Source organism: Phasianus colchicus, chromosome 21 (genome assembly GCF_987193195.1).
Source record: "Phasianus colchicus chromosome 21, bPhaCol1.hap1.1, whole genome shotgun sequence".
Taxonomy (NCBI): Eukaryota; Metazoa; Chordata; class Aves; order Galliformes; family Phasianidae; genus Phasianus; species Phasianus colchicus.
In genome coordinates, this window is record NC_143456.1 from 6,269,348 (window position 1) to 6,292,507 (window position 23,160).

Sequence of the window (23,160 nt, forward strand, 5' to 3'; positions counted from 1 at the left end):
ATTAATTAGACTGCCACTTAACAAAGCCTATTTGGCACTCTATTTCCTTGCTTAACAAGACAAAAACTTTAAGGATAGGTTTTGTATGAGCCCAGAGGCTGTTCATTTGCATTTTGTTTTTCTAGCTCCAGAAACGAAAAGCCGTAGATCCTGACCTTAAGCAGGTTGCAACCCCTGGTGGGATGCAACCACCTCCAGCTCCACTTTTCCATCCCGGCTCCTGCTTTGCCTCCACCCCTCGGTGCTGGGAAATGGGGTCGGGAAGTGATGATTTCTCCGAGCGGGATGTACGGGGATTTGGGATCGAGCCCAGCCCGCTTGAGTTAATACACCGAACAAAGCCGACGCGGGAGATGGAGAGAAGAGGCTCAGAGCGCGAGGCCCCGCAGCCGCAAGGTGACATTAACCCCGCGGGGAACGGCATCCCTGGGGTGATAGCAGGGCTCGGTGCCCCGGCACAGGGCTGCGTGGAGCAGTAGGCACAGCGCCCGCATCCTCGAGTACCGCGCGTTCCCGTGCCGGAGCATCGCCGGAGAGGGGGGCATGTGGTGGTCCGTGAGCTGGGCCGGTGCTGTGCCCCTTCCGAGGGTCCGGGGGGGTCTCTCTGTATGGCAGTGCTGCCCCCCCCCGTCCCCCGCCTGCACGTCCCCGGGCACGGCGGTACCGGAGAAGCGGACCCCTCCCGCCCCCCCCCGGAGGGTCGGCATCTCCCCGGCTGTGATGTCAAAAAGCATCCCTATGATGTCCCAGGCGGTTGCCATGGAAATAGCGTGATGTCACAGCGGAGCGAATCTCTTCGGGTCGACGGGAGGGGAGTGGGGGGTGGGGGGGAGAACAAGAAGAACGCGCCCCAACTTCCCCCACCGAACCCCGAGCAGCCGCGCGGAGCCGAAATCAGAGTCTGCCTTCCATCGGGCACCGAACACCGTCGTCTCGGGACACGCCGTGCGTCCGCCGATCCCCCCCCCGGTTCCGTTCCCCGGGGATCGCCGGTGCCCGCACCCCGGCGGCGGCTCCGGTAGCGGTTGGTTGCGGGGGGAGCGCCCGGCGGCGCGGCCCCAACTTCGGCGGGAGGCAAACTTCGGAGCCGGTACCGGATCCCCCGCTTTGCCCGCTGTCCCCGGTACCCGTTGCCCTCCCGTTGCGGCGCTCACCTTGGCGGAGCATCGTGGTGCCGGTGCGGGGCGCGGTCTCCCGGCGCGGCGGTAACGGCGGAGAGCGGCAGCGGCGCTCAGAGCGGCGGCGGCGGGGAACGGTGGTGGTGGCGGCGGTGGTGGCGGCGGCAGCGGCGGCTGCACCGGGAGCGCGGAGCCCGAACGAGCGGCCCCCGCGGGGGCATGGCGGGCAGAGCCGCAGCGGCACCGGGAGCGCCCGCCCCGCGGAGCCCCACCGGGAGCACCGGCCGCGCCTCTGCCCGCCGCGCGTCCCGCCGCCGGCTTTTAGGGGGGAGCCGCCCCCTCGGGGCTGGGGCCGCCGCCGCCCCCCACCCCCTCGGGCAGAGCCTATAAAGAAGGGGAGCCCGGGGCCGGTGCGGCGGTGCCTGCAGCGGCGGGCAGGGCTGGGCAGGGCGGGGCGGGGCAGCGACGGGGCGGGCTGGGTTGGGCTGGGCTGGGCGAGCCCGGCCGGGCCCCCCCTTCCTCCTCCTCCTCCTCCTCCTCCTCCTCTGCCGCCGCCTCTCCCGCCTCCCGTGGACACTTCGTGAAAGTGCCGCTACTCCGCTTCCCCGCGCCGCCTCCCTTGTCCCCCCCCCCCCCCCCCCCCGCCCCATCGGGGCCGTATTGGCCTCGGGGAGCTGCTGGCACCACACCGCATCGCTGTCCCCTCCGCCCCGCTGGGCGGCACATCGCGTCCCCGCTTGTCCCGAAGCACCTCCTCATCGTCCCCTCCACCCCTATCGGAACACTGGATGTCCCAGCGTGGGAGCGGACACTGAGCGAGAGCTCTGCTTTTCCATTGCCCCACCCGCGTTTCCGCTGTCCCCGCTGTTCCCGCTTCCCCTCCGCCCAGCCCCGTCGCTCCACCCGCTCCTTCCCCGCTCTTTGTCCCTCGAGTCCCCTCTGTACCCTCCGCCTCCCGCTGCCTCCATCACCCCATCGGGTACCCAGTCCCACACCGGGATCCCGATGTCCTCGCGGCGCTTTACTGTCCGCGGAGGTCCCCTCAGTCCACTGGGGCTCTCTCCATCCCCACCGCAGATCTCGTTATCCCACGTTATCCCATTACCGGCCGCTCTACCCCTCGGGGGTCACCACCACCATTCCGCTCCCTCGCGGTCCCCAGGGGTCCCCCGACTCGCAGGCACTTGCATACTAGAGGAGGGGGACACCCGTGGCGGGTGCGGCTGTCACCATGGCAACTGCACCACGGAGCTGCGAGCGTCACCCGCTCAGCACCGGGAGCTCAGCACGGGGTGCACAGCCCAAAATCACCACGGTCCGTCTTGGGACGAACCCGACGGCTCAACGCCGTGCACATCCCGACGTACAGCCCAACACCGGCGCGCTCATCGTGCCGGAGCCTCCACACCCAGCCCTGTCACCCGTCCCGCCCCATCCAGCCCGTCCCGTCGGGGCGGTGCGCACCGCTCTCCCATCTCTCTCTCCCTCTCTTTCTTTCGGCTATCGATTGCTCTGGTCTGAGCGCCCCGCCCGCTCGGGGCTCGGCTGGCTCTGCCTGCCCGCCTCCACGTGGCCCCGCGCCATGGCGGCACCGCAGCGCTCCGGCGGCGCGGCCCTTCTGCCCTCCGCCAGCAGTGCAGGTGGGCACCGGCGGGGGAACCGAGCCTCGTGGGGGAGAACCGGGGCGAGTACCGGGGGCCGCCGGGCGGGGGAAGGCGGCGGGGGCTGCGCCAGTCCCGGCTGTGCCCGTCCCGGCTGTGCCGTGGGCTCGCTGGATGACGGCGTCGGGGGGCGATGTTCGACGTGGCGGCGGTGAATAACGGAGCGCTGCCCCCCTTCCTCCCCCCCCCCCCGAGTGTGGGAGAGGACGCTGCTGAATGCCCGCTGGTGGGAAGGGTGTCAGCATCGGGGTTTGGGGTTGGTTTTTATGTCCCCTCTCCCCCCCCCCCCCCCCAAAAAAAAAAGAAAGCATCGCCCCTGGGGGCTGAGAGTGCCTCGGCCCCATCCCCACGGGTGGCATAAGGTCTGCGTGTGGCCCTATAGACATGATGTCCTTGTGGCCCTATGCACACTGTTCCTGTGGCCTTATAGATGCAGTGCTCTGAGATATAATGGGCATAAAAGGTGTTTTTTCCCTCCAAAACAGCATTACTGTCCCATGTTGAGTGAGGGAGGCTGCAGTTCATCCCTGGGGAGGTGGCACGGGGTCTTCTTGTGGCTTCAGGAATTTCGTGTCCTCATGGCTTTAGGGTCACAGGATCCCCATGGCCCTAGGGGCACTGTGTCCCTGGAACCTGAGGATGCTGTGCCCGTGGCCTTATGGTTGTAGTGTCCCCATAGCCCCAGGATGAGATGTCTCCATGGCTTTAGGACGCAGTGCCCCTATGGCCCCAAGGACCCCATGCCCTATAGGCTTCTCCCCTTGACTCCCACTGTATCCCCAGGTCGAGCCCCACGTCGCACTGCCCGCCAGGTTCCCGAGGAGCTGCTGAATAATGCAGAGCTGCGGGAGGCAGTGGGGGCTCTGCCTTCCAACTACAACTTTGAGATCCCCAAAACCATCTGGAGGATCCGGCAGGCAGGAGCCAAAAAAGGTGAGCAGTGGGGAGGGGACATGGGAGGGCTGTGGCTCTGAGGGATGTGGTTGTTGGGCACAGTGGGGGTGGGTTGGGGTTGGAGTTGGGGATTTGGGATGTCTTTTCCAATCTGAATGTGGAATTCTATGGGGTGGTCACTGTCAGTGCTGGGATGGGTTTAGGATGGCAGCCAGGAGCCTCCTGCTGTGTGCTTGGACACCAGTGCCATTGGGTGGCAGTGGGTAAAGGCAGCCCCAGGTGGGGACAGTGGGACTAAGAGGCATCATCTCACTGTGAATAAACGTATGCCATACGTGGAGCTGTGCTGGCACCTCCAAAGTGGGAGAGCAGCAGCAAGGGGAAGGGCAGCGAAGGACGATCAAAGGTTTGGAACAGTTCTGTACAATGGGAGATTAAATAGATTTAGTTCTTTTTGTTGGGAAAGAGACGAACGAAGGGGGGGATATGACAGAGGGCTGTGGAATTATGAATGGTGCAGAGCTGAAAAGGCGGTGATTATCCACTCTTTCTTGTAGCTGGAGAACCAGGGGCACACGTTTACATTATTAGGAGCAGGTTTAAAATAAACAGAAGAAAGTACCTCTTCCTGTGCAGTGCTTAATTAAAACCCAGAACTCATTACAGCGGGAAGTGGGAGAGACAAGGAGTGTCGGCGGGTTCAGAAAGGGATTAAATGCATTTGCACGGGGTGGGTGAGAGCGGCGGAGGGTGAGCTGTTCCTGGGAGATCTGTGCTGTGCTGCTGCTTTCTGAGACCACAGTGCCCAATTTCAGTTTTGGGAAGGGATGAAGTGGTTTGGTGTGCTATGGGGTGGACCCCAGTTGGGAGCATCCCCCGTTAACCACAGCTTTTCTCTTCCCAGTGGCCCTGCAGATGCCGGAGGGGCTGCTCATGTTTGCCTGCACCATTGCAGATATCATTGAGCGGTAAGATCTGACCTGATATTGGGGCTGGGGGGGGCTCCCAACCTAATGCAGCACCATCCGTGCCTTGGGGATGGGGACAGCATGGTCACACCACATCCCCAACGCCTGCGGTCCCCACTGCTGTCACACATCCCTGCTGTCGGGGTGACAGTGCCTTTGGTGACGCATCCCCTGGAGCTGTGACCTCAGTGTCACCACCAGTGGGGTCACAGCACCTGTTAGCACGCTGTCACCTTGTGTGAGGAGGCTCGCAGGGAGGTGACAGCACCTGGGGGGGGGGTCATGGCACATACTCCGGCTTTGTCACCTGTCCCATCTCTGCATAAGGGGTGGGAGGATGCAGGGGATGGGTGCAAAGTGCAGGTGGCTCTGCGTGGGTCTGTCCCTTTAAGCAGCGCTGCCTCCTCTCCCCGGCTTTGGCACCCAGCCGCTTTCATGTCTCTGACTTCAAAGGCAGCGGATTAAGGGGCTCTTTCATCTGAATGAAACCTTAAGCCCCACTTCCCCGAGCTGCAGCAGCCCCACCGGTCTCACCCTCACTGCCAGCAGTGGTGGCACCCTGACCGTGGGCACCCCAAGGTCTTTCCCTTGGTTGGGGGCACTGGGTGACATCTGTGTTCCAGCTGGGGACTGGTGCTCTGGTATGGTGGGAATTGATGTGGTGGAAATCTGTGCAGCCCCAATGGGGATAGAGTCAAGCCGCCACCAGCCCCAGAGTGACATGTCCCATGTTCTGTAGCCTGGGCTGTGTCTGCTCTCCTGGGGTGTTTCTCCCTTTTTGCTTTGGATAAAACATCCCCTGGGGCTGGGATGAGAGTGAGAATGTGCATGTGATGCTGGCCAGGGTCTTGTCTGCCCCACTACAGGGAAACAGTGGGGCCAAGGGCAGGGGGCTGCTGGTTGGAGTCTCAGAAAGTGAGGACAAGAGCAGGGTTGGGTTCCTGGTCCCTGTGCATCATGTTGGCTGGGAGCAGAGATGAAGATATCATGGGAGCATCATGGAAAAGCACCGGGCACTTAACACAGAGCCTTTCAAATAGAGACACTGACAGCATTGACCGGTGTGAAGTCCTGTTAATTAGCACTAATAGGTTTGTCGTTATCTTGGAGTGTGGAGGGGGGTGGGGGGTCCGCAGCCCCCGTTGAGGTGGGGGTCTCGCTACCGCCTGCAGGCTGCTGAGCTGGCGGGGCCGTGCGCTGCTGGAGCCGCATCACGACGCTCTCCAGGCAGCATCCAAATTGGCTCCGTTTCTGGTGGCTGATGTAATTTGGTGGAGGGGAGCTCGTGCCGGTGAGGGGGTGGTAGCGTGGGGGAAAGCCTGGACAACAGCTCGGGATCGGGGGGCAGCCCTCAGCCCACCAGCTCCATGTGTTGGGGAGGGGGTTGGGAGCGGGCCCCCCCTCACCCCCTCCTCATTCCCCCCTCCTTCCCCGTGCATGGCAGGCAGCTCAGCTGGGCTCTTGATTCCTTGTTAATAAAATCAGCTGTCAGGCTGTGCAGCTGCTAATCCCCCCTGTTTCCTGCTAATAGGGGAGGTGATGGAGTCAGGGATGTGCTGATGGCATCACTCTGCCCCTTCTTGCCCTGGAGCTGGTGGCCACAGTAGCAAAATGGGGGGAGCCCCCAGGTGCCATGTGCTGTCCCCTCGTGGTGGGTGGCACCATGGGGACACCACGTCCCTTGGCCAAGCTGCTGTGGTGTCAACCCTAAAGGACCCTTGTTGGGGTGCAGGATTCAGTCACCGCTGCCCTCCCTGCTCCCTTTGTCCTTCGAGCTCATGGTGCTGCACAGGGGGGATTTAATCACTCTCATTAAGCACACAATAGCATCATTAGGGAGAATGAAGTTCTCACTTCAGTGGAGATGGTGAACAACTCCGTTGGGGTGGTGATGATGTGGGGCAAAGGGCTGCTACCTCCTGAGGTCAGAACGTTCTAATGCCATCCTGCTGTGGCATCTATGTCCTTGTGTCTGTGTCCTTGTGTCCATGTCCTATGTCCTTGTGTCCCTGCAGAGTCTGGGGAACTGACAACCCCATGGCCCATCCATGGGGAAGCTGTCACCAAAGGGATGGGCATCAGATGGGCATGGGACAGCCATGGTGGCTTGGTCACCGCTGTTCTCTGCTCCATAGCTTTTCTTTTGGGGGGTTTTCCAGCTTCAAGGCCAGCAAAGCACAGAGCTGGGATGCACCAAAGGCCAACAATGGGGTCACAGTGCTCTGCATCCTCGTGTTGGATGGGAACCCCGTCCCTGTTGCCACCTTCCCATCCTGACCCACTTGCAGGTGCTCTGCGGGTCCCCGCGCTGCACGCAGGCAATAATTGCCCAGCTGCAGCGGTGCTCTTCCAGAGCCGCTTGCAGTAAAATTGCAAACTCATTATTTTAATTATGTGCAGCTTTCCTGTGCTAATGAAGTTGGGAACCTGGTAATGGGGCTCGGCGACGGGCTTCTCTGCTAATTAATCGCATTGTTCTATGCTGGGGCTGCACTCGATGCTTTTAGGGGGGTGGAAGGTTGGGGTCGAGTGAAGAGTTCCATGTACCCATCCCAAAGGGACGTGGGCACCCATGGTGCTGTTGGGATCAGGGGCTCCCCTCCAACCCTTCTGAGGGATTGGGGTTGGGAAGTTTTGCTGGGAAAAGTCAAGCAGGAGCAAAGCCAGGGGGGGTGCTGGCAAAGGGATGGGGTCCCCGTGTTTGTCACTGGGTTGTGTCACCTCTGTGCCGTGCCGTGGCAGAGCAGCACAGGGGGTCCCAGCCCTCTGCCGGTGCTGAGCGTGGCACTTTATAAATGGCATTTTGGGAGCCATCTGTTTAAAGGAGGAGATAATGAATTAGGGGAGATGAGGAAAACGCTAAGGCCGGGCTGTTTTTCAGAATGAACGGGGTTTGCGGGACGGAAAAGATGAATAACCTCCCCTTGTCTTCAATATTCATGAGCTCCCGGCGGGAGCGAACGGCTCTCAGCCCTGTGGGGACAGCCCTGTCACCACGTCCTGACGTGCCACCAGACCACCGGGCAGTGGGGACATGGAGCATGGTGAGGACTGTATCCCATTGCAGTGCAGCGTCCCGTGTCGCGGGCAGGTGGATGCTAATTGACATTTCCTTCCTCTGTAGTTTGATGAAAGGCTCCGGCGACGCCGAACTGATTAAAACATCAAGGGGAGGGCCCCCGTGCTCTGCTTTGATTTGTCTCAGGAGATTATGGCTGTTCCATCATAGCCCATCCGGTGTGGGTGACCCCGGCATGTGCTGTCCCCACGTCACCATGGGGAGCCTGCCACCATCATCCTACAGTGTCCTTGGTCTGTCCCATGTCCCCCACCCAGTCCCTACGGCTGGAGTATGGTATGAGGTCAGGTAGCTGAGCCCCATCCCCATATGGCCGTGTGCCATGGGTGGGAGCACAGTGCCCCTCTGCCATCCCCTCCCTCCACCGTTGCTATTTCACTTTCTTGCTCTTCACCCCCAGGGACTTTCTCTGGGGTTTGGGCCAATTTGCATACATTTTAATCTATAAAAAATTAAGCGGCGCTGGCTGCTGCTCTGAGTCAGACCTCCCCGTCCTGAATCTTAAGGAGCTGAATAATTTTCCACTTTTGCTGAGATGTGTGGAGTCTGATTCACGTTCATCTCATCACCTCTCATTAGAGAAGGGGGCTGAGGGGAACCGGGGGGTGGGGAAAGAGCAGGGGCTCAGCAGCCCCATGGCACTGCCATATGGGCAGTGGGGTGGCCGTGTACCCATTCATGCCATTGGGACCACAGCTTTGGGTGCTGACACCCATCCTCCAGCTGTCCCCAGCACATACCCTGCCCATGGGATATTTGCTTTGGGCAGGACACGAAGATGATGGTGGCTTTGTCCCCGCACTGGGGACACTGTGTGCCCTGTCCCCTTCCCCGAGCGCTACCGCTGGGTCGGAGCTGTTAATATTCTGCACGCTCCGCCATTCCTCCACCTTCTGCCATCTGCCCAGATCTGCCCACCACTTCTATTCTTGCCGCCGACGTAACGCTCCCTGCACGGCACTCAGGGAGGGGGACCCTGGCCCTCAGCCAGTGCCAGCAGGGGGTGACGCCTCTGCTGTCCCCAAACCCTGCATTGGTGTCACTGGGACTGCACTGGTGCCCGGACCCCAATGGCACCGCAGCCACCATCCTGTCAGAAGGGTCTTCCAACCCAACCTGTGGCACAACCTTGGTGTAGTGTAAATAAGGCATCAGCATCTGGTTGAAGCAGCCCTCCAGGCATGGGGCTTTGTCGCTGTGATACCTGCTTTCCTAATTAAAACACCACGGGAACGTGGCCAAGCTAATAATCCCCCGAAATGGTGCAATAAACCACCGGTGAAGGTGGCGTGCTTAAATCATACGATGGGGCTTTATCTCCCAATGGCAGCACCAGGTATGGGCTCCAGGGGACAGCGCCACTTCGTGCTGTCCTTCTCCAAGTGCCAGCCAGGCATGGGCTGGAGGGCAGCAGCAGTGCCCAAGGTGTGGGGGCACGGCCTCTGCTATGGGGTTGGCACAGTTTGGGATGGCTCCGATCCGCGGCGCAGTGGCCCTGCGCTGGGTCTCTCCATGCAGCTGCATTAGGAAACTGGCAGCGTATTATTTGATGAGCGGATAATCCGCTGAATTGCAAACAGCTTTACCCAATTGAAGAGGCGGATTAGCGCTCTCCACTTTAATCATGTTGACATCTCAGAGAGTGGCCAGTGCTCGTCCTCCCCGCTGCGTGCCGAGGGGTCCCCCGTTCGCACCGCATCACGTGCCGGCAGGGACACAGAGGGGCTGGGAACACCGGCAGAGGGCAGGGAGGACGTGTGCCATGACGGTGCCATCCTGCTGCCACCCCGATGCCACCTGCGCTGTTGTCCCTCCTGCAGGTTTACAGATGCTGAGGCGGTGGTGATGGGCGACGTGACGTACGGCGCGTGCTGCGTGGATGACTACACGGCGCGGGCTCTGGGTGCTGACTTCTTGGTGCACTATGGACACAGCTGCCTGAGTAGGTGACATTGGGTTCTGGGGTGTGTGGTGGCATTGGGGACTGCCAGTACTGTGCCCATGCTCAGTGCCAGCTTGGGGCCGTGGCACCGAGTGCTGTAAGCCTTCTCCAAAGGGAGAGCTCGGTAGGGCTGGGCTGATTGGGTCGCTGCCTTTGGGTAGGATTTGGGGAGCAGCAGTGCATGCGGAGCGCGTCCCTATCGCGCTGCTGCAGTGCCTGCTTGGCCGTGGCATCGCCCAAATCGCAGCCCTGAGCCTGACATCAGCAGAGCACACAGCCTCAGTGCCTGGGAGCTACTGGTGGGGATGGGGACAATAGGGACGGTGGGGACAATGGGGACGTGGCTTTGCGCTGGCTGGAAGGGGAAGGGAGGAGGAGGCTGTGTGCTCCCCAGGCGGACGGTACTCTGGATCCGGTTGCCATGGAAACTGCGCTGCTGTCCCAGATGCTGCTAACTTTGAAGTCCACCCAGGATGGAATCAGCCCAAAAATAACAATAAGACACTCTGGGTTTTAAGGTGGATCGGTGGAATTGCTGTGCTGGGCAGCAACCTCAGTCTTTCCAGCATCCTGCAGCCCCTCTGAGCATGGGCAGGGGCTCTGGGGATGCTTATGGGGTTTGTAGGATCGCTCCGGGCTCCCTATGAAATACTGACCTCCCGGTTGAGATCTGTAACTCAAAACCACATTATGAATTAAGCACCCCAAGGGGCATCTATTGGGCTGCCCACCTTGACACTGGCTCAGTGCAGCTATCCTTGTGGAATCCCCATGGTACATTTGGGGCTGCCACCCCAGAGCCACCATCTCCATCCCTCCGGCCCTGCAGGAGGGAGTAATTTGCACTTAATTGTGCTCAGGCGAAGCGCACCAAAATGGGAAGTGAATGCGGAGCTGCGGATCGATGTGGACTCTGTGTACTTTAATTATTCACTTAATCGTGGTGACACAGGCTTCTTAGCACCGGGGGTAATTAGATTTGTGTTCATTGATCCCCCCCGGGCTGCCATTATCCAGAGAGAAATGAATGGGTGCTCCATCTGCACCCCCTGCCTGGAGTGAACAGGCCCCCATCTGCCCTACACCAGGCTATGGGACATAAGGAAAGCCCCCCCATAATCATCCTCACGCTCTTTCTCTCGGCAGTCCCCATCGATGCCACACGTGGTCTGAAGATGCTCTACGTCTTCGTGGACATCAAGATTGACACATCCCATTTCCTCGACACCATCCACTTCAACTTCGCCGCAGGCTCTTCCCTGGCCCTGGTCAGCACCATCCAGTTTGTGGCAGCAGTGCAGGTGAGCAGCCACGATCGCGTTGATGGAGAGCTTTGTGATAACTCTGATCAATGTTTCAGAACAGCACCACTCCCCAACTCTCCTGGGAGCTGCTCTGTAAATGTCAGGGCAAGCAGAGGAGCGCGTGGTATTTCAGTGCAGTGCTGGGGGAAGCTCCAGCAGCTCTGTCTGTCTGTCTGTCTGCTCCGAGCGGAGATGAATGAGTCTCTTGAGCCACGTCTGTCCAAACATGAGGCTGTTGGAGCGTTAAGCATTTTCCCTTCTCTTCTAATTGATATGTTGTTTGAGTGTGGCAGAGCATCTCTGCTCCACAGGGCCATTACCTTGTGAACTGAGGCACCCTGAGGCTCTCCAGATTGAGGTGCCCCAAGGGTCCCCAGCACTGTGATTGTCACCAGCCTTGGCCAGGTTTGGGTTCTGTATCCTGGCTCTCTGGCTGACCCCATGTCTCTGCAGGCGGCCTCACAGGAGCTGCAGTCACAGTACAAGGTGTGTGTGCCCCAGTGCAAGCCTCTGTCCCCTGGTGAGATATTGGGCTGCACATCACCCCGGCTCGCACGGGACACTGATGCCATTGTGTAAGTACCTGCTGTCCCCAAGGACCTTGCAGCTCATGGCAGGGCAGAGTCAGGCTGGAACCATGCTCCATATCCAACCCAATCCCCATCCTCAAATCTGTCTCTATTCTCTATCCTCAATCCTCAGTCATGTCCCCATCCTCAACCCCCATCATCATCCCCAGTACCATCCACAGCCCTCTCCCCATTTCCAGCCTTGTCCCCAGCCCCATCCCCATTCCCAGCCTTGTCCCCAAACCCATCCCCAAAGCCATTCTCATCCCTAGTGCCATCCCCATCCCTACCCTATCCCAAATCCTTTCCCCATTTCCAATCCCGAACCCTTCCTCAACCCCATCCCCATGCCCTCCCCAAATCTGTGGGTACATTTTCCTGGTGCCAGGATTGCCCATCCCTCCCCTGCCCTGCCTGGGGTGTACGTGGGCTGGGCTGGGTCCCTCCAGCTCCTAAAGCTGCTCTGATTGGCGTCTGCTCGTAGCACAGAGGAAATAATTGAGTCGTATATCAGAATAGATAATAGATGGAAGGGCGGGTGGATAATTGGAAAAGACAAATGGCCGGGGCCCAACATCACAGCAACATTAATTTTATTTAAGGACAGCAAATTAGAGGGAGCACTTCGCTTCCTATCACCTAATTATTTTAGGTAATGGAAATGCTTAATGTACTGTGAATACAGTGCGCTGCAGAATAAATAAATACCAGGACCCCACCCTTGGGGGTGTTAAACCCCATCTCACCTACCCAGGGTGGGGTGGAGCATCGCCCTCATGTTCCCAGCCATGGGCCAGCCATGTGGGATGGGGCTGTGACTTTGCCCTGCCAGGTCGAGGCACTGTGTTTCTGCTGTCCCCAACGCCACCAAGCTGGCATGGCACAGGCATGAGCAGACCCATCCTGCTGCCATTGGAACCATAGCATGGTGCCCGCAATCCTTGTAGGTGCTCACGCCCGACGTACCTGCATCCTCCCCGCGTTGTTATTTTCTTATTTAGCCCGTCTCTGGGGCTAACTTTTGCCGACAAATTAGCTTTGATCTTCCAAAATGTCATTCTCCAATTAAGGGCAAAAATCTAGTCAAGTTTTACGTCTGAATTCATTTTCCGAGCCCTCACTCCATTAGGGCAGCTGAATGAAAGGCTTTGAAATGTAATTGCTGACTTGAAATCCGATTAGAAATGGAAGCAGCAACGTCTAAAACCAGCTGTAGAGATGGAGCGCTGGCCCTGCTGCTTCATGTCCATTTTTGCTCTGAAAGTGGCTGTCCGTCCATCCGTCCGTCCATCCATCCATCCATCCATCCTTCTCTTCATACTGTCCATCTCTCCATCCTTCCATCTGACCATCCATCCATCCATCCATCCATCCATCTGTCCATTTGTCCATCCGTCCATCCATGTGTTCATCCATATGTCTGTCCATCCATCCAGCCAGCCATTTGTCCATCCATCTGTCTACCTGCCCATCCATGTATCCTTCCATCCATGTATCCATCTGTCTGTCCATCCATCCGTCCATCCATTTGTCCATCCATCTGTTAATCCATCCATTTGTCCATCCATCCATCCATCTATCTGCCCATCCATCTGTCCATTCGTCCATCCATCTGTCCATTCATCCATCCATCTATCTGTCCATCCATGTGTCCATCCATCTATCCATTCATCCATCCATCTCTCTGTCTGTCTGTCCATGTCTCTGTCCATGTGTCCATCCATCCTTCCATCCATGTATCCATCCATCCACCCCTCCACATCCTGCGTGCTGAGGAAGGAACACACCGACTCCACCACCTCCCATTGCTCTCCCTCTCTCCCGCAGCTATTTGGGGGATGGCCGCTTCCACCTGGAGTCCATCATGATCTCCAACCCTGGGATACCCGCCTACAGGTAGGGCCAACTCCTCCCCCATCCCAACAGGGCAGAGGGAGCCACGCTCCATGCGATGAACACCAGCCATTTACTCCGGCTGAATATAAACATTTTGACAAGTACCTGTGAAAGCTCTTTGAGGTGCAGCCATTAAACTCCCCGGCTGCTGCAGGCAGAGGCCATAAAGCGCGATGATGAGGCTGCTGAAAGCAGATGAAATATCAAGAGCGAAAGGCAGGGCCCATTTGGTGAAATCTGAATTTCTTAGTAGGTCGTTTGTTACGAACGGGAGGCGCGCGTCAGCTTTATGGCGCTGGGGAAGCTGCCGAAACCCGAGTGGGATTTGATTAAAATTCTCCTCGTCAAACAAAGCAACAAATCAAAGATTCCTTTATAATTGATGAGCCAGGATGGGGAGGGGCTGAGCGTGGGGGGCTGCAATGGGAGTGCAGTCCTGGTCCCGTTGCCCTCCTGACGAACCAACTGGGCCCTGTGAGTCAATTAGTGCTAATGAAGGAGAGCACGGGGCAGTTTGGGGGCCATCTGTGGGGCTGGGGGCTGCTTGTGGCTGAGTTTGAGTCTGCTCCACAGGTATGATCCCTACAGCAAGGTCTTCTCGCAGGAGCATTATGCCCATGACCGCATGCAGGAAGCCCGGCAGGCTGCCATCCGCTCCGCCACCCATGCCCAGTGCTGGGGGCTGCTGCTGGGCACCCTGGGGCGACAGGGATCCCCTGCCATCCTACAGGTATTGCTGGGTCCCCTCACCATGGGGACATGGCTGGGAAAGGGGCAAGGACAGAGCCTGCCCTCTCTTGCTGCCATCGATCCGCCCCGAGCCGTGCGGGCAGGGCAATTAGCAGCAGATGAGGGAGGTTGGCCAAGGGCTCATTAAATACTGGCCAGCCATGGAGACCCCCCTGGATGAGCTGCTCAGCAATTAATTCGCTGGTTTGGTTTTAATTGGATGAACTCCTGCTTGGGTTCACTGTCTCTGCGGGCAAGGGGAGCAGAGCCAAGGTGCTGCCATTGATTTTGGGGGAGATTTGGGGGATCAGCAGTGAGATGTGGGGCGGAGACCCTGGGAGTGATTTTGGGGGGCAGCTCAGGGAGGTGATGGGTACAATAGGGCACGGAAAATAGTTGGTGGCTCTGAGGTCACGGCCACGCTGCTCACGTCCTCCCACAGCCTTCAGCCCTGCAGCAGGCAGGCGTCCCAAGGCTGGCAGCCGCTAACGAGAACAGATTGTTGTCATTGAGCAGTAATTACTTCATTAGGCCAAGGCACGCGCTGGGGAAAGCGGCGTGCGAGCTGGAGCTGCGGCCCTGTCACCGTGTGTCCCCCCTGGATGTGGCAGGGACACAGAGCTGTGTTCTCAAGAGGCCTGAGGGCTGAGCTTTGGGTTCTGTATGGCCTTCTGGATGGAAAGTGCTGTGTGGGTTAGCATGAGCCCCTGACCCACGGTGCTGTTTTTCTCCCCGCAGCACCTGGAGTCACGGCTGCGTGCCCTGGGCCGGCCCTTCGTGCGGGTGCTGCTGTCTGAGATCTTCCCCAGCAAGCTGCAGCTCTTCGACAGCGTGGATGTGTGAGTGCTCCTGGCCCCATCCCTGTGGGGAGCCCCAAAGCCGTGCTGGGAACGTGGTGCTGGGCCTGATGTAGGACAAACTGGACAAGGAGAAACTAGTTCTGGGCTGTTGTCATGGAGAGTTCGTCTGTGGTGCCCCCAAATCCAAGTGATGTTTCTTGGTCCTGGGACACAGCACGGTGAAGGGGAGCAGCTCCTCATGGAGGTGCCCAGAGCCATCCTGGGGTTCCTCACACGGGGCTGTAGGGGCTTTATTGCTGCCATTCTCCTCACAGGTGGGTGCAGATCGCCTGTCCCCGGCTCTCCATCGACTGGGGGGAAGCCTTCAGCAAACCACTGCTGACACCCTATGAGGTGAGCAGCAGCTCCTGATGCGTTTCAGGAGGATCCCTCCCAGCACTGCATGTGGCACTCAGCCCCTTATCCCCTCCTCGCAGGCAGCGGTGGCTCTTGGGGACATCGAGTGGCAACAGCCGTACCCCATGGACTTCTACGCCAGTCAATCCCTGGGACCGTGGACGGCCAATCACTCAGCACGGCCAGCCCAGGTGGGCGTTGGGGGGTGGGAGTCCCCGCTGAGTCCCTTGGTGCTCGGTGCCGTGTGTCACAAGCGCCACCCAGTGGCTTGCTCCCCGGAGAGCGGTGCCGGTGCCCACCCGATGCCTTCCGTCGGGGCACAGATGGCCCCTTCTCTGCTTACCTCATGTCTGTCCCTACAGGAGAAGCCACCCGCAACCCCCAGCCTGAAGAATGGCACTCAGGGGTCCCGCAGCGCCCACCCGCCTGAAGACACGGCCACCTCCTGAACAGGGTCCCCGTGGCCCCGCTGCCATTTGCGGGGACTTGGCATGGGTACAGCTGCCCCAGGGTGAGCATCATCGGGGCCACGTGGATTCGGGGCATCCCTGGTACCAGCACCAGGATGGAAAGGGCTGGAACTGGGGACGGCCCGTATGCCCTCGTTGCGTGCTGGAGGCGGGTCCCGCAGCCCCTCCCGCTCCGCGTCCCCCCTCACTGCACGGCGCCGGTTCCACTGGCACGCCGTTGGGGCCGCCCCCTCCACGTCCCGCCCCGCGACCTCCCGCCGCAAGGGGGCGCGCCGGCGGATGGTCCTCCCCGAGCCTTTCCTCGCGTGCAGCGATAGCCAATCAGCGCGTGGCTTTCCGGCGGGAAGGGGAGGGCGGCCGGAAGTGCCGCTTACTTCCGGCTGTGGTGGGCACCATGTCGGAGGGGCGGCCGCTGCGGCTGCTGGCGCTGCACGGCTACCGGCAGAGCGAGCGTCGCTTCCGACAGCGCACCGGCGCGCTGCGCAAGGCTCTGCGAGGCCGTGCTGAGCTCGTAGCCGTCGATGCTCCGCACCTCGTGCCCGGCGGTGAGGATGAAACAAGCGATGACCCCCCACGTGGGTGGTGGTTCTCCAGGCCCGGCGCTTTTGAGGCCTCGGAGGCAGCGGATCAGCCGGCAGGGCTGGAGGAATCGCTGGCGGTCGTGGCGAGAGCGCTGGAGGAGCGCGGGCCTTTCGACGGGCTGCTGGGCTTCAGCCAGGGTGCGGCGCTGGCCGCGATGGTGTGCGCCCTGCGGGCCCGCGGGGATCCGCGCTTCCCCGTCACCTTCGCCATCCTGGTGGCCGCCTTCGCCAGCCGCGCCCCGGCCCACGAGCACTTCTACCGGGAGCCCATCGCCCTGCCCTCGCTGCACGTCGTGGGCGATGCCGATGCTGTCATCGCCGCGCACCTCAGCGCTGAGCTGGCGCGGTGCTTCGTGGAGCCTGTCGTCATCACACACCCCGGCGGGCACTTCGTCCCCGTGGCTGCGGCACAAAAGGAGGCCTACCTGCACTTCTTGGGACGTTTCTGCCCTGGGCAGGGCCGGGCTGAGCAGCCAGGGGCTGGAGCGGTGTGATACCGTTGTCTGTAATTTGTGGTGGGCTGTTTGGAGGGTGCAGAGCTTGCTGTTTCTGCGCTCTTTGGAGAGGTTGTCACGATCTCTCTGTGCTCCTTTGCTGTATTAACACAGCAAACTCTTCTGTATCTCGTCTTTGCAACTTTATTATGTATGTGACGTTGGGTTGCAGACAGGAGAATGATGCAGCTGTGCCTGATGGACTTTCAGAATCCCTTCAGAAGTATGATCTCAGAGGAAGCAGCTCCAGAGCACACAGTGCTTGCAGTTCTTATATCCAAAAAGGTTTGTGTGTTCAGTATCCCCTACCAAATAAATGAAGCCAACCTTTCAGCAGGCCTGGGCCTAGAGAAGACATTTCCTGGCAGTGCCAGGGTTGGTGTTTGCCTCGTGCATTAAATTTCTTTGCTGGTTCAGCTTGTGTGAATTGAGAGATCTGTTGTATCTTCTGCTGTGCAAAGAGCCTTCACAAACGAGAAAAACTCAAGCGTTGCTAGGCTTTTGTCTGATACTTTCCAGAAGCACACAGAAATCTGTGATGCTGGCGTTGTTGCTCTGATGGTAGGCATCCTGCTTGGCTGCCATGTGGCTTCAGTACTGGGGTACACCGGCCTCTGGTCTGTACCCAGAGGGACTTCAGCTCACAGCACGGTCTGTGATCCCCTTTTTCTTCAGTGATGAAGTGCAGTGTAGATTCTAAACGTGGTGGTTTGCTCTTGTCAGACAGGGCTGTTCTCCTGTATTGCTGCACTGAGGTCTCACAGGTGGGACTGAGCAGAGGATGGTGCTGGGCAATCCTGTCACGAGCACCAGGAGGAGAGAGCACTGCTGTGATATGGGATGGAATGGGAAGGTCCTACCCGAGTCTGTGGGCTCCTCATGCTTCCCCAGGCTGGATCTGAGCCCCAGGCAACCACGGGGAGTGGATCAGTAGATGGAAGCACTCTCAGCATTCACTGAGCCGTGAACACGCCTGGGAACCGCCGCAGGTCAAAACTAACCGAGCAGCTTTAATTCGTGTGAGTTTTGCTCTCTGGTTTGTTGCTGGTTATGTGGCAGCAGCATGATGGAGGCAGCAATGAGAGCATGAGGCTGCTTTCCCCTGCGGGGCAGATTTGCATTGATGTTGCCCTTGGGTAACTGAAGGGTGTGGGGGATCTGGGGGCTCCAGCATCACAGTGCTGCTTGGCTGCCTGCTGGGCTGATGCAGAGCTGTGGGGTGTCTGTCACCCCTTGGTCTCTGCATTGACGATGCCAGGGCTTGGTCTGGGGAACAAAGACACAGCTTTTGGCCTGCAGGGAGGTGGGAAAGGAGCACACGGGGAGACGCAGAGATGCTGCTGTGCATCTACACACCTGTTGCCCTGCCAAGCAGCAGGAGGTGGGTGGATGCAGCCAAAACAGCGAGGCTGAACCTCGCTGATGACAAAGCAGCAGGGCCTTTGTCTCACTGCTTTCCCACCTGAGCCTCCAGGCGCTGTGAAAAGACAGCAGGCAGCTCGGCCGGCCCGCCGTTAGCTGTTTAATTATTGCCGAGCTTGCAGCTCGCCGTGGCGGTTCGCCGGCGCAGCCCATCACCGCGGGACGGCGCGGATGAGGCACTGCAGTGATGTCTGCTCGCCGCGGTCCAGCCTGCACTGCGGTCCCGCAGCCGCTTCCCCCGCCCCCGTGTCCCGCAGCAGCACCGGCCGGAGGCACCGCAGCGGCTCGCTGGCGTTGGAAACAGGGATGGACCTGTGTGTGCGTGGTGAGTGAGCGGAATGGGACCCTGCTGCTTCCCAATCAGCTCCTTTGGGGAGAATGGAGGGGAGGGAGGGGGGTTGATGGGTGGATGGGCTTGAATTCTGGGGGCTTTTTGATACTCCAGCACCTGCATCTCGTTCCCAGGGAGTTCAATAAAAAAAAAAAAAAGCCAGGTGTCTTCTCCCTGAGCTTAAAGAAAATAATAAAAACAAATAAACCCAGCCCTTAATCTGCATGAGGTGTACGTGTCAGCAGTGCAGGAGGAACGTGCTTTTTGCACCTGCTGTGATGGGAGGAGGGAAGTGACTCCTGCAGACATCACCTGCTGGTCAGAGGAGGGTGCCCTGGGAATCCTGCCCACCACAGCCCCTCTGAGCATGGCCATGTCTGCCCCATGCCAGGCAGCACCACACTGACCTCTGCTTGCCTTCTGCCACCTCGGCAGCAGCTCAGCCCCATGCCATGTACCTTTTGCTGGTCCAGGTCTAGTTCCTATGATCTACCTTCTTGTGAGCTGCATGGGGAAGAAAACAGGAGGGATGTGAGCCTGAAGGAGAGACTGGGAAATGTCTTCCCTACCCCTGAGAGCATTATTTGGGGGGAGGGGTTGCTTCTCCCCCCCCGCCCCCCCTCCACCTTGCCTTTATCCAGTGGCAATGGGAGCCGGGGTTCTGTGACAGGCTGCACTTCACCCTTCTGCTCCCTATTTCTGCCCCCCAAAGCAGCTTTCAAAGTTCTCTGCATCCCCCCCCATTGTGTCCACAGCAGTGCCAGCCCCCAGAACAGCTGCACCCCTGCTTGCTGCCATTCCTGCTGCAAGCTCTGAGACAACCAGCAGCACTAGAGATGCTGTGAGCATCCCAAGCATCCTCCCACTGGCAAACACCCACCGCCTGCTCCCTGCATCCCTTCCCAATGCTGCTGCTGACTCAGGCCCTCCTCCGCTCCCTCCCCACTCTCACTGCCCATGCAGGGCTGGCAGACACAGACAGGGGCTCCCGTGGGTTGTGCTGACAGCGGGTCTCGCTGTCCTTCCAGCCTTACTCATCTCACTCTTCCTCCCCTACAGCCAGCAGTGAGCAGGGCCTGATGCAGATTGCTGGGGAGGGGGTGCTCCTGAAAGGTGATGCGTTTCGTGGATGCTTATACAATGCATCTCCCTTGGGCCTGGCTCTTACCTGCAGTGTGCTGGGATTTGGGCACGAGAGCTGCAGGACACGTCTGGGGGTGTCCCCGGGCCCTGCTGCCCGATCGGGACCAAGCTGGTGGGAAGAGTCCCCCCCTTCTCTGCCTCATCCGCAGAAGCTTCCAGTTGTGGCTGAGTCACTCCTGCTGTAACTCCTTTTCTCCTTGTTTTCGATGGAAGTTTTCCATGGAAACCCACGCTGGGCCGGGCCGCAGGCTGGGATAAACACGGCTGAATCACAAAGATGGTTTCGCCAAGAGCTGTCAGATGGTAACAATAGCATACGGTGAGGGGCATCCAGGGGCCGTGCTGCCTTTTGGGGGGCAGCAGCACCCCTTCTCCTCCTGTGCCCCCCTCCCAGCCCTGTGGGCACGTGCTGCCCACCCCAGCTCCATGGCACAAGCTCCCTTTGGGCAGAAGCTGGGCTTTGGGGCCACATGCTCTTCATGGGGAAATCCCACCTGGGGAGAGCAGGATGGAGGCATCCAAATCCTCCACCGTTGGGCTTGGCAGGGGTACAGCTCCCCAGGATGAGCCTTATCCTATCCTGGCAGCAAGAGGGCTGGGAGCACGTGTTGCTTCTCATCCAGCAACCCAACATATGGCAGTGTTTGTGCAGCACCCATTCACCTACAAGCTCTGTCCCCCTGTGGCCAAGCAGCACGGGAGCAGAGCGGCCTCTGTCCCTCAGTGGCTGGCCCTGGGCTCGGTTCCTTGGAAGCCAGGCTCCTTGGAAGCCAGTGTCAGAAATCTGAGATATTTTTAAGTTCTTTGGAAGAAAAACTAATTCCAATGTGTGAGCAAGAGAAGTTGGCCTTCAAAACAACAACAGCGCCGCTTTGAGTCTTTGTGGAGATGCAGGCTGGGGGCTGTCCCTGTCCTAGGGGAGCTCCCATCACCTGGGGACGCATTTTGGACATCATCCCATGGCCATAAGAGACCCCCTGCCACAGGACTCCAGGCTTTTCTGGGGGGCAAAGGCTGCTTTTGGAGATGAGTAGCACCTCAGGGTGTCCCCCCCTGCACCGCAGTCCCGCTGTGGCTGCCACAGTTATAGGTTCCCCCCACTGATGGGGCTGCCCCAAATCCCACCCAGGCATGGGCAGAACTGCTGGGGATGGGGCACAGAGTGTTCCCTATGGGCTGCTCTGACCTCAGGAGGGAAACAGGGCAGAACCCTCATGCAGGGGTACAACGGGCTGCAGCTGCCCTATCCCCATTCTGCCCTCTTGCTGCTGTCACCCCCCCATCCCCTCTGCCCCCAGCACCCACCTGCACGGGTTCAGCACCTCCCATCCCTCTGGGCTTCCTGCGCGGTCCCCCCCGTGCCAACCCACCCCTCCCCCCCGACTCTCCCGACCGCCACCGCTCACCGCCGGCTGCCGAGGGCCCGATGCCCGGTAACGGGGCGGGTCGGGCCGCTCTGACTTCGCCTCTCAGGAATCTCCTGGCCGCGACGGGCGAGTTGTGCAACCTGCGCCCGCCCCCGGCCACCACCATCCGCCCCGTCGGGCCGCTCTCAGTCCCCGCCGCCGCCGCGCCCGCGTAGGGCCGCGCTCCGCTCCCGGTGCTCCCCCCACACCCCCTTCCCCCTACCCCGCGCGGCACGGCGCTCGTCGGAGCCGTCGGTGCGCATCGCGACGCTGCACAGGGAAGCGGGGGAGCCCCCGTCGGGGCGGCGAAAGGGCAGGTGAGGGGCTGCGGGGCGGGGGGATAATGCGGGGTGGGGAGGTGGATGTGGAATGGAGGGAGGGGGGGGGGGTCCGCGCTGTTCCCTGCGCCGAGGAAGAGCCGCTCCGCGCCCGCCCCCCCGAACAGTAAGAGTTGATGTGCGGCGAACGCAGCCTGCATGTGAGCTCCTACTGCCGCGGGAGGCGGGGCTGTACCCGACGGGACCCCCGCGCCGCGCCCCTCCCCCTCCCTCTCTCTGCCCCGGGCTTTGTGGGGGGGGCACTGGGGGGTGCTGCCCGCGCTGCGAGTGCGCCGGGCCCGGCGACCATGGCTGTAGACTGTTACCCCCCCAGCAGCACAGTAACAATCTAAAGCCACGGTCGCCCGGGCGACGTCGAGGAGGGGGGGATGGGGATGGAGGAGAAGGGGACGCAGCCGGTGCCTGGAGACAGCGAGGGGGCGGCCCCCAAAACCGCAGCGAGCGCGCCCGCCCCCACCCCGCAGCGTGGGGGGACTGTCGGCGTGCGGAGGAAGCCCTCTCCCTATCCCCCCGCACCCCCCAGCACAACCCGGCCCTCCCGCCGGCCCACGCGTGTCCGCCCCGTCGGGGGGAAGCCCCTACCTGGGCTGCAGCGGGGGGCTTCCGCCGTGGGGTCTCAGCGTCTGCGGTAGGGGATGGAGGGGGGGGAAGGGGAAAAAGAGAGAGAGGGGTCAGACGGGCATCGGACCCCCATCCCATCCTAATCCATCCCATCCCAATCCATCTCATCCCATCCCATCCCCACCCCGGCCGCCCCGACGGCTCAGCACGCGGGACAGCTCCTGTACCCCCCCCCCCCCACCCTCCCCCCCATTTCCCGGGACCGCTCCCCCCGCCCCACAGCGGTGCCGGTGCCGGTGCCGGTGGGTCATGCTTCAGTAGCCATGACTGTAGACTGTTACTGTCCTGTCCCTACGCAGCAGTAAGCAGTCTAGAGCCAAGGTGCCGATGCGCTGACTCGGGCTCTCCTCGACGGGGTCTCTCCACGCTTTTCCGACGGTCGGGGTGAAGGCGACACAGAGCGCGGGGTGCGGGGGTGCGGTGTCCCGGTGCGGGGTATGGAGGTGGGGGGGAAAGGGGATGGACGTTGCGGGGGGGCCACGTCGGGGCTGGATGCGGAGACATTGGGATGCCAATGTCACCCGCAGCAAAAAGCGCGGGGGGAGAGTGGGGGGGGGAAGGGCTGAGGAGAGGAGGGGGATACACGGTGTCCAAACACACGCACTCATAAACACCGCAAAGTGTGGGGGGGGCGGTCGGGCCCCCCCGCCCCCCCTCCTTCCCCTTCCCCAGGGCGGCTCCGCCCCCGCGCCCGCCCCCACCGGCGCCGCGCCCCGACCCCACCGCCCCCTCCGCACGTGGGGCTGCGCCAGGCGGCCCCGATCCGCCCCCCCTCCGCCGCAGAGTCCCCCCCGTCCCGATCCCGTTCCCCCCCCCTTCCCCACATACAGGTGCAGCGCTCGATGCCGCGGGGCTGCGATGCCCCCTCCCGTCCCCGCTTACCTGGAGGGGGGGGCGGGTTCAGCCTTACCTCCCCCCGGACCCCGACACCTCCCGGTCCGGACCCGGAGCCCCGCGGTTCCCCCCCGGTTCGGGGACGGCGCCGGTGTGGCGATGCT

General features: G+C 60.6%; 3 protein-coding genes across 7 annotated transcripts in view; 2 read left to right on the forward strand and 1 right to left on the reverse strand.

Moving 5' to 3' along the window:
* The window catches only part of RTN4RL1 (reticulon 4 receptor like 1), a 29,002-nt gene extending 27,261 nt beyond the window's left edge, over nucleotides 1–1,741 (reverse strand). Inside the window, exon 1 of the mRNA XM_090122366.1 lies at nucleotides 1,155–1,741. Coding sequence (XP_089978492.1) covers nucleotides 1,155–1,167 — 13 coding nt within the window. The 5' untranslated portion in view covers nucleotides 1,168–1,741. The remainder of the gene's footprint in view (nucleotides 1–1,154) is intronic.
* DPH1 (diphthamide biosynthesis 1) lies at nucleotides 395–15,880 on the forward strand. Of its 5 annotated transcripts, XM_031591711.2 has the most exons (12): nucleotides 1,992–2,758; nucleotides 3,563–3,712; nucleotides 4,578–4,641; nucleotides 9,541–9,662; nucleotides 10,809–10,963; nucleotides 11,420–11,541; nucleotides 13,363–13,431; nucleotides 14,005–14,161; nucleotides 14,899–14,999; nucleotides 15,275–15,353; nucleotides 15,437–15,547; nucleotides 15,719–15,856. In XM_031591711.2, the coding sequence occupies exons 1-12, from the start codon at nucleotides 2,350–2,352 to the stop codon at nucleotides 15,803–15,805; spliced, it is 1,626 nt and encodes a 541-aa protein (XP_031447571.2). In that variant the 5' UTR covers nucleotides 1,992–2,349; the 3' UTR covers nucleotides 15,806–15,856. The 5 variants fall into 5 exon arrangements, with proteins under 5 accessions (XP_089978489.1, XP_031447571.2, XP_089978491.1 ...); XM_090122363.1 differs by lacking the exon at nucleotides 1,992–2,758 and adding an exon at nucleotides 395–945 and having other exon boundaries at nucleotides 15,437–15,830; XM_090122365.1 differs by lacking the exon at nucleotides 15,275–15,353 and having other exon boundaries at nucleotides 15,719–15,880.
* On the forward strand, nucleotides 15,845–17,256 carry OVCA2 (OVCA2 serine hydrolase domain containing). Its single transcript, XM_090122367.1, has one exon. The coding sequence runs from the start codon at nucleotides 16,221–16,223 to the stop codon at nucleotides 16,899–16,901; it is 681 nt and encodes a 226-aa protein (XP_089978493.1). The 5' UTR covers nucleotides 15,845–16,220; the 3' UTR covers nucleotides 16,902–17,256.
* Nucleotides 17,257–23,160: the final 5,904 nt, after the last annotated feature.

What these genes read in the sequence shown, in the direction of transcription:
- DPH1 (XM_090122362.1), top strand. Translation starts at nt 2,350, where the DNA reads ATGGCAACTGCACCACGGAGCTGCGAGCGTCACCCGCTCAGCACCGGG. An exon ending in GCCCTCCGCCAGCAGTGCAG is followed by an intron (nt 2,759 to 3,562) that starts GTGGGCACCGGC and finishes CTGTATCCCCAG; the next exon opens with GTCGAGCCCCACGTCGCACT. An exon ending in CACTGCTGACACCCTATGAG is followed by an intron (nt 15,354 to 15,436) that starts GTGAGCAGCAGC and finishes CCCTCCTCGCAG; the next exon opens with GCAGCGGTGGCTCTTGGGGA.
- OVCA2 (XM_090122367.1), top strand. Translation starts at nt 16,221, where the DNA reads ATGTCGGAGGGGCGGCCGCTGCGGCTGCTGGCGCTGCACGGCTACCGG.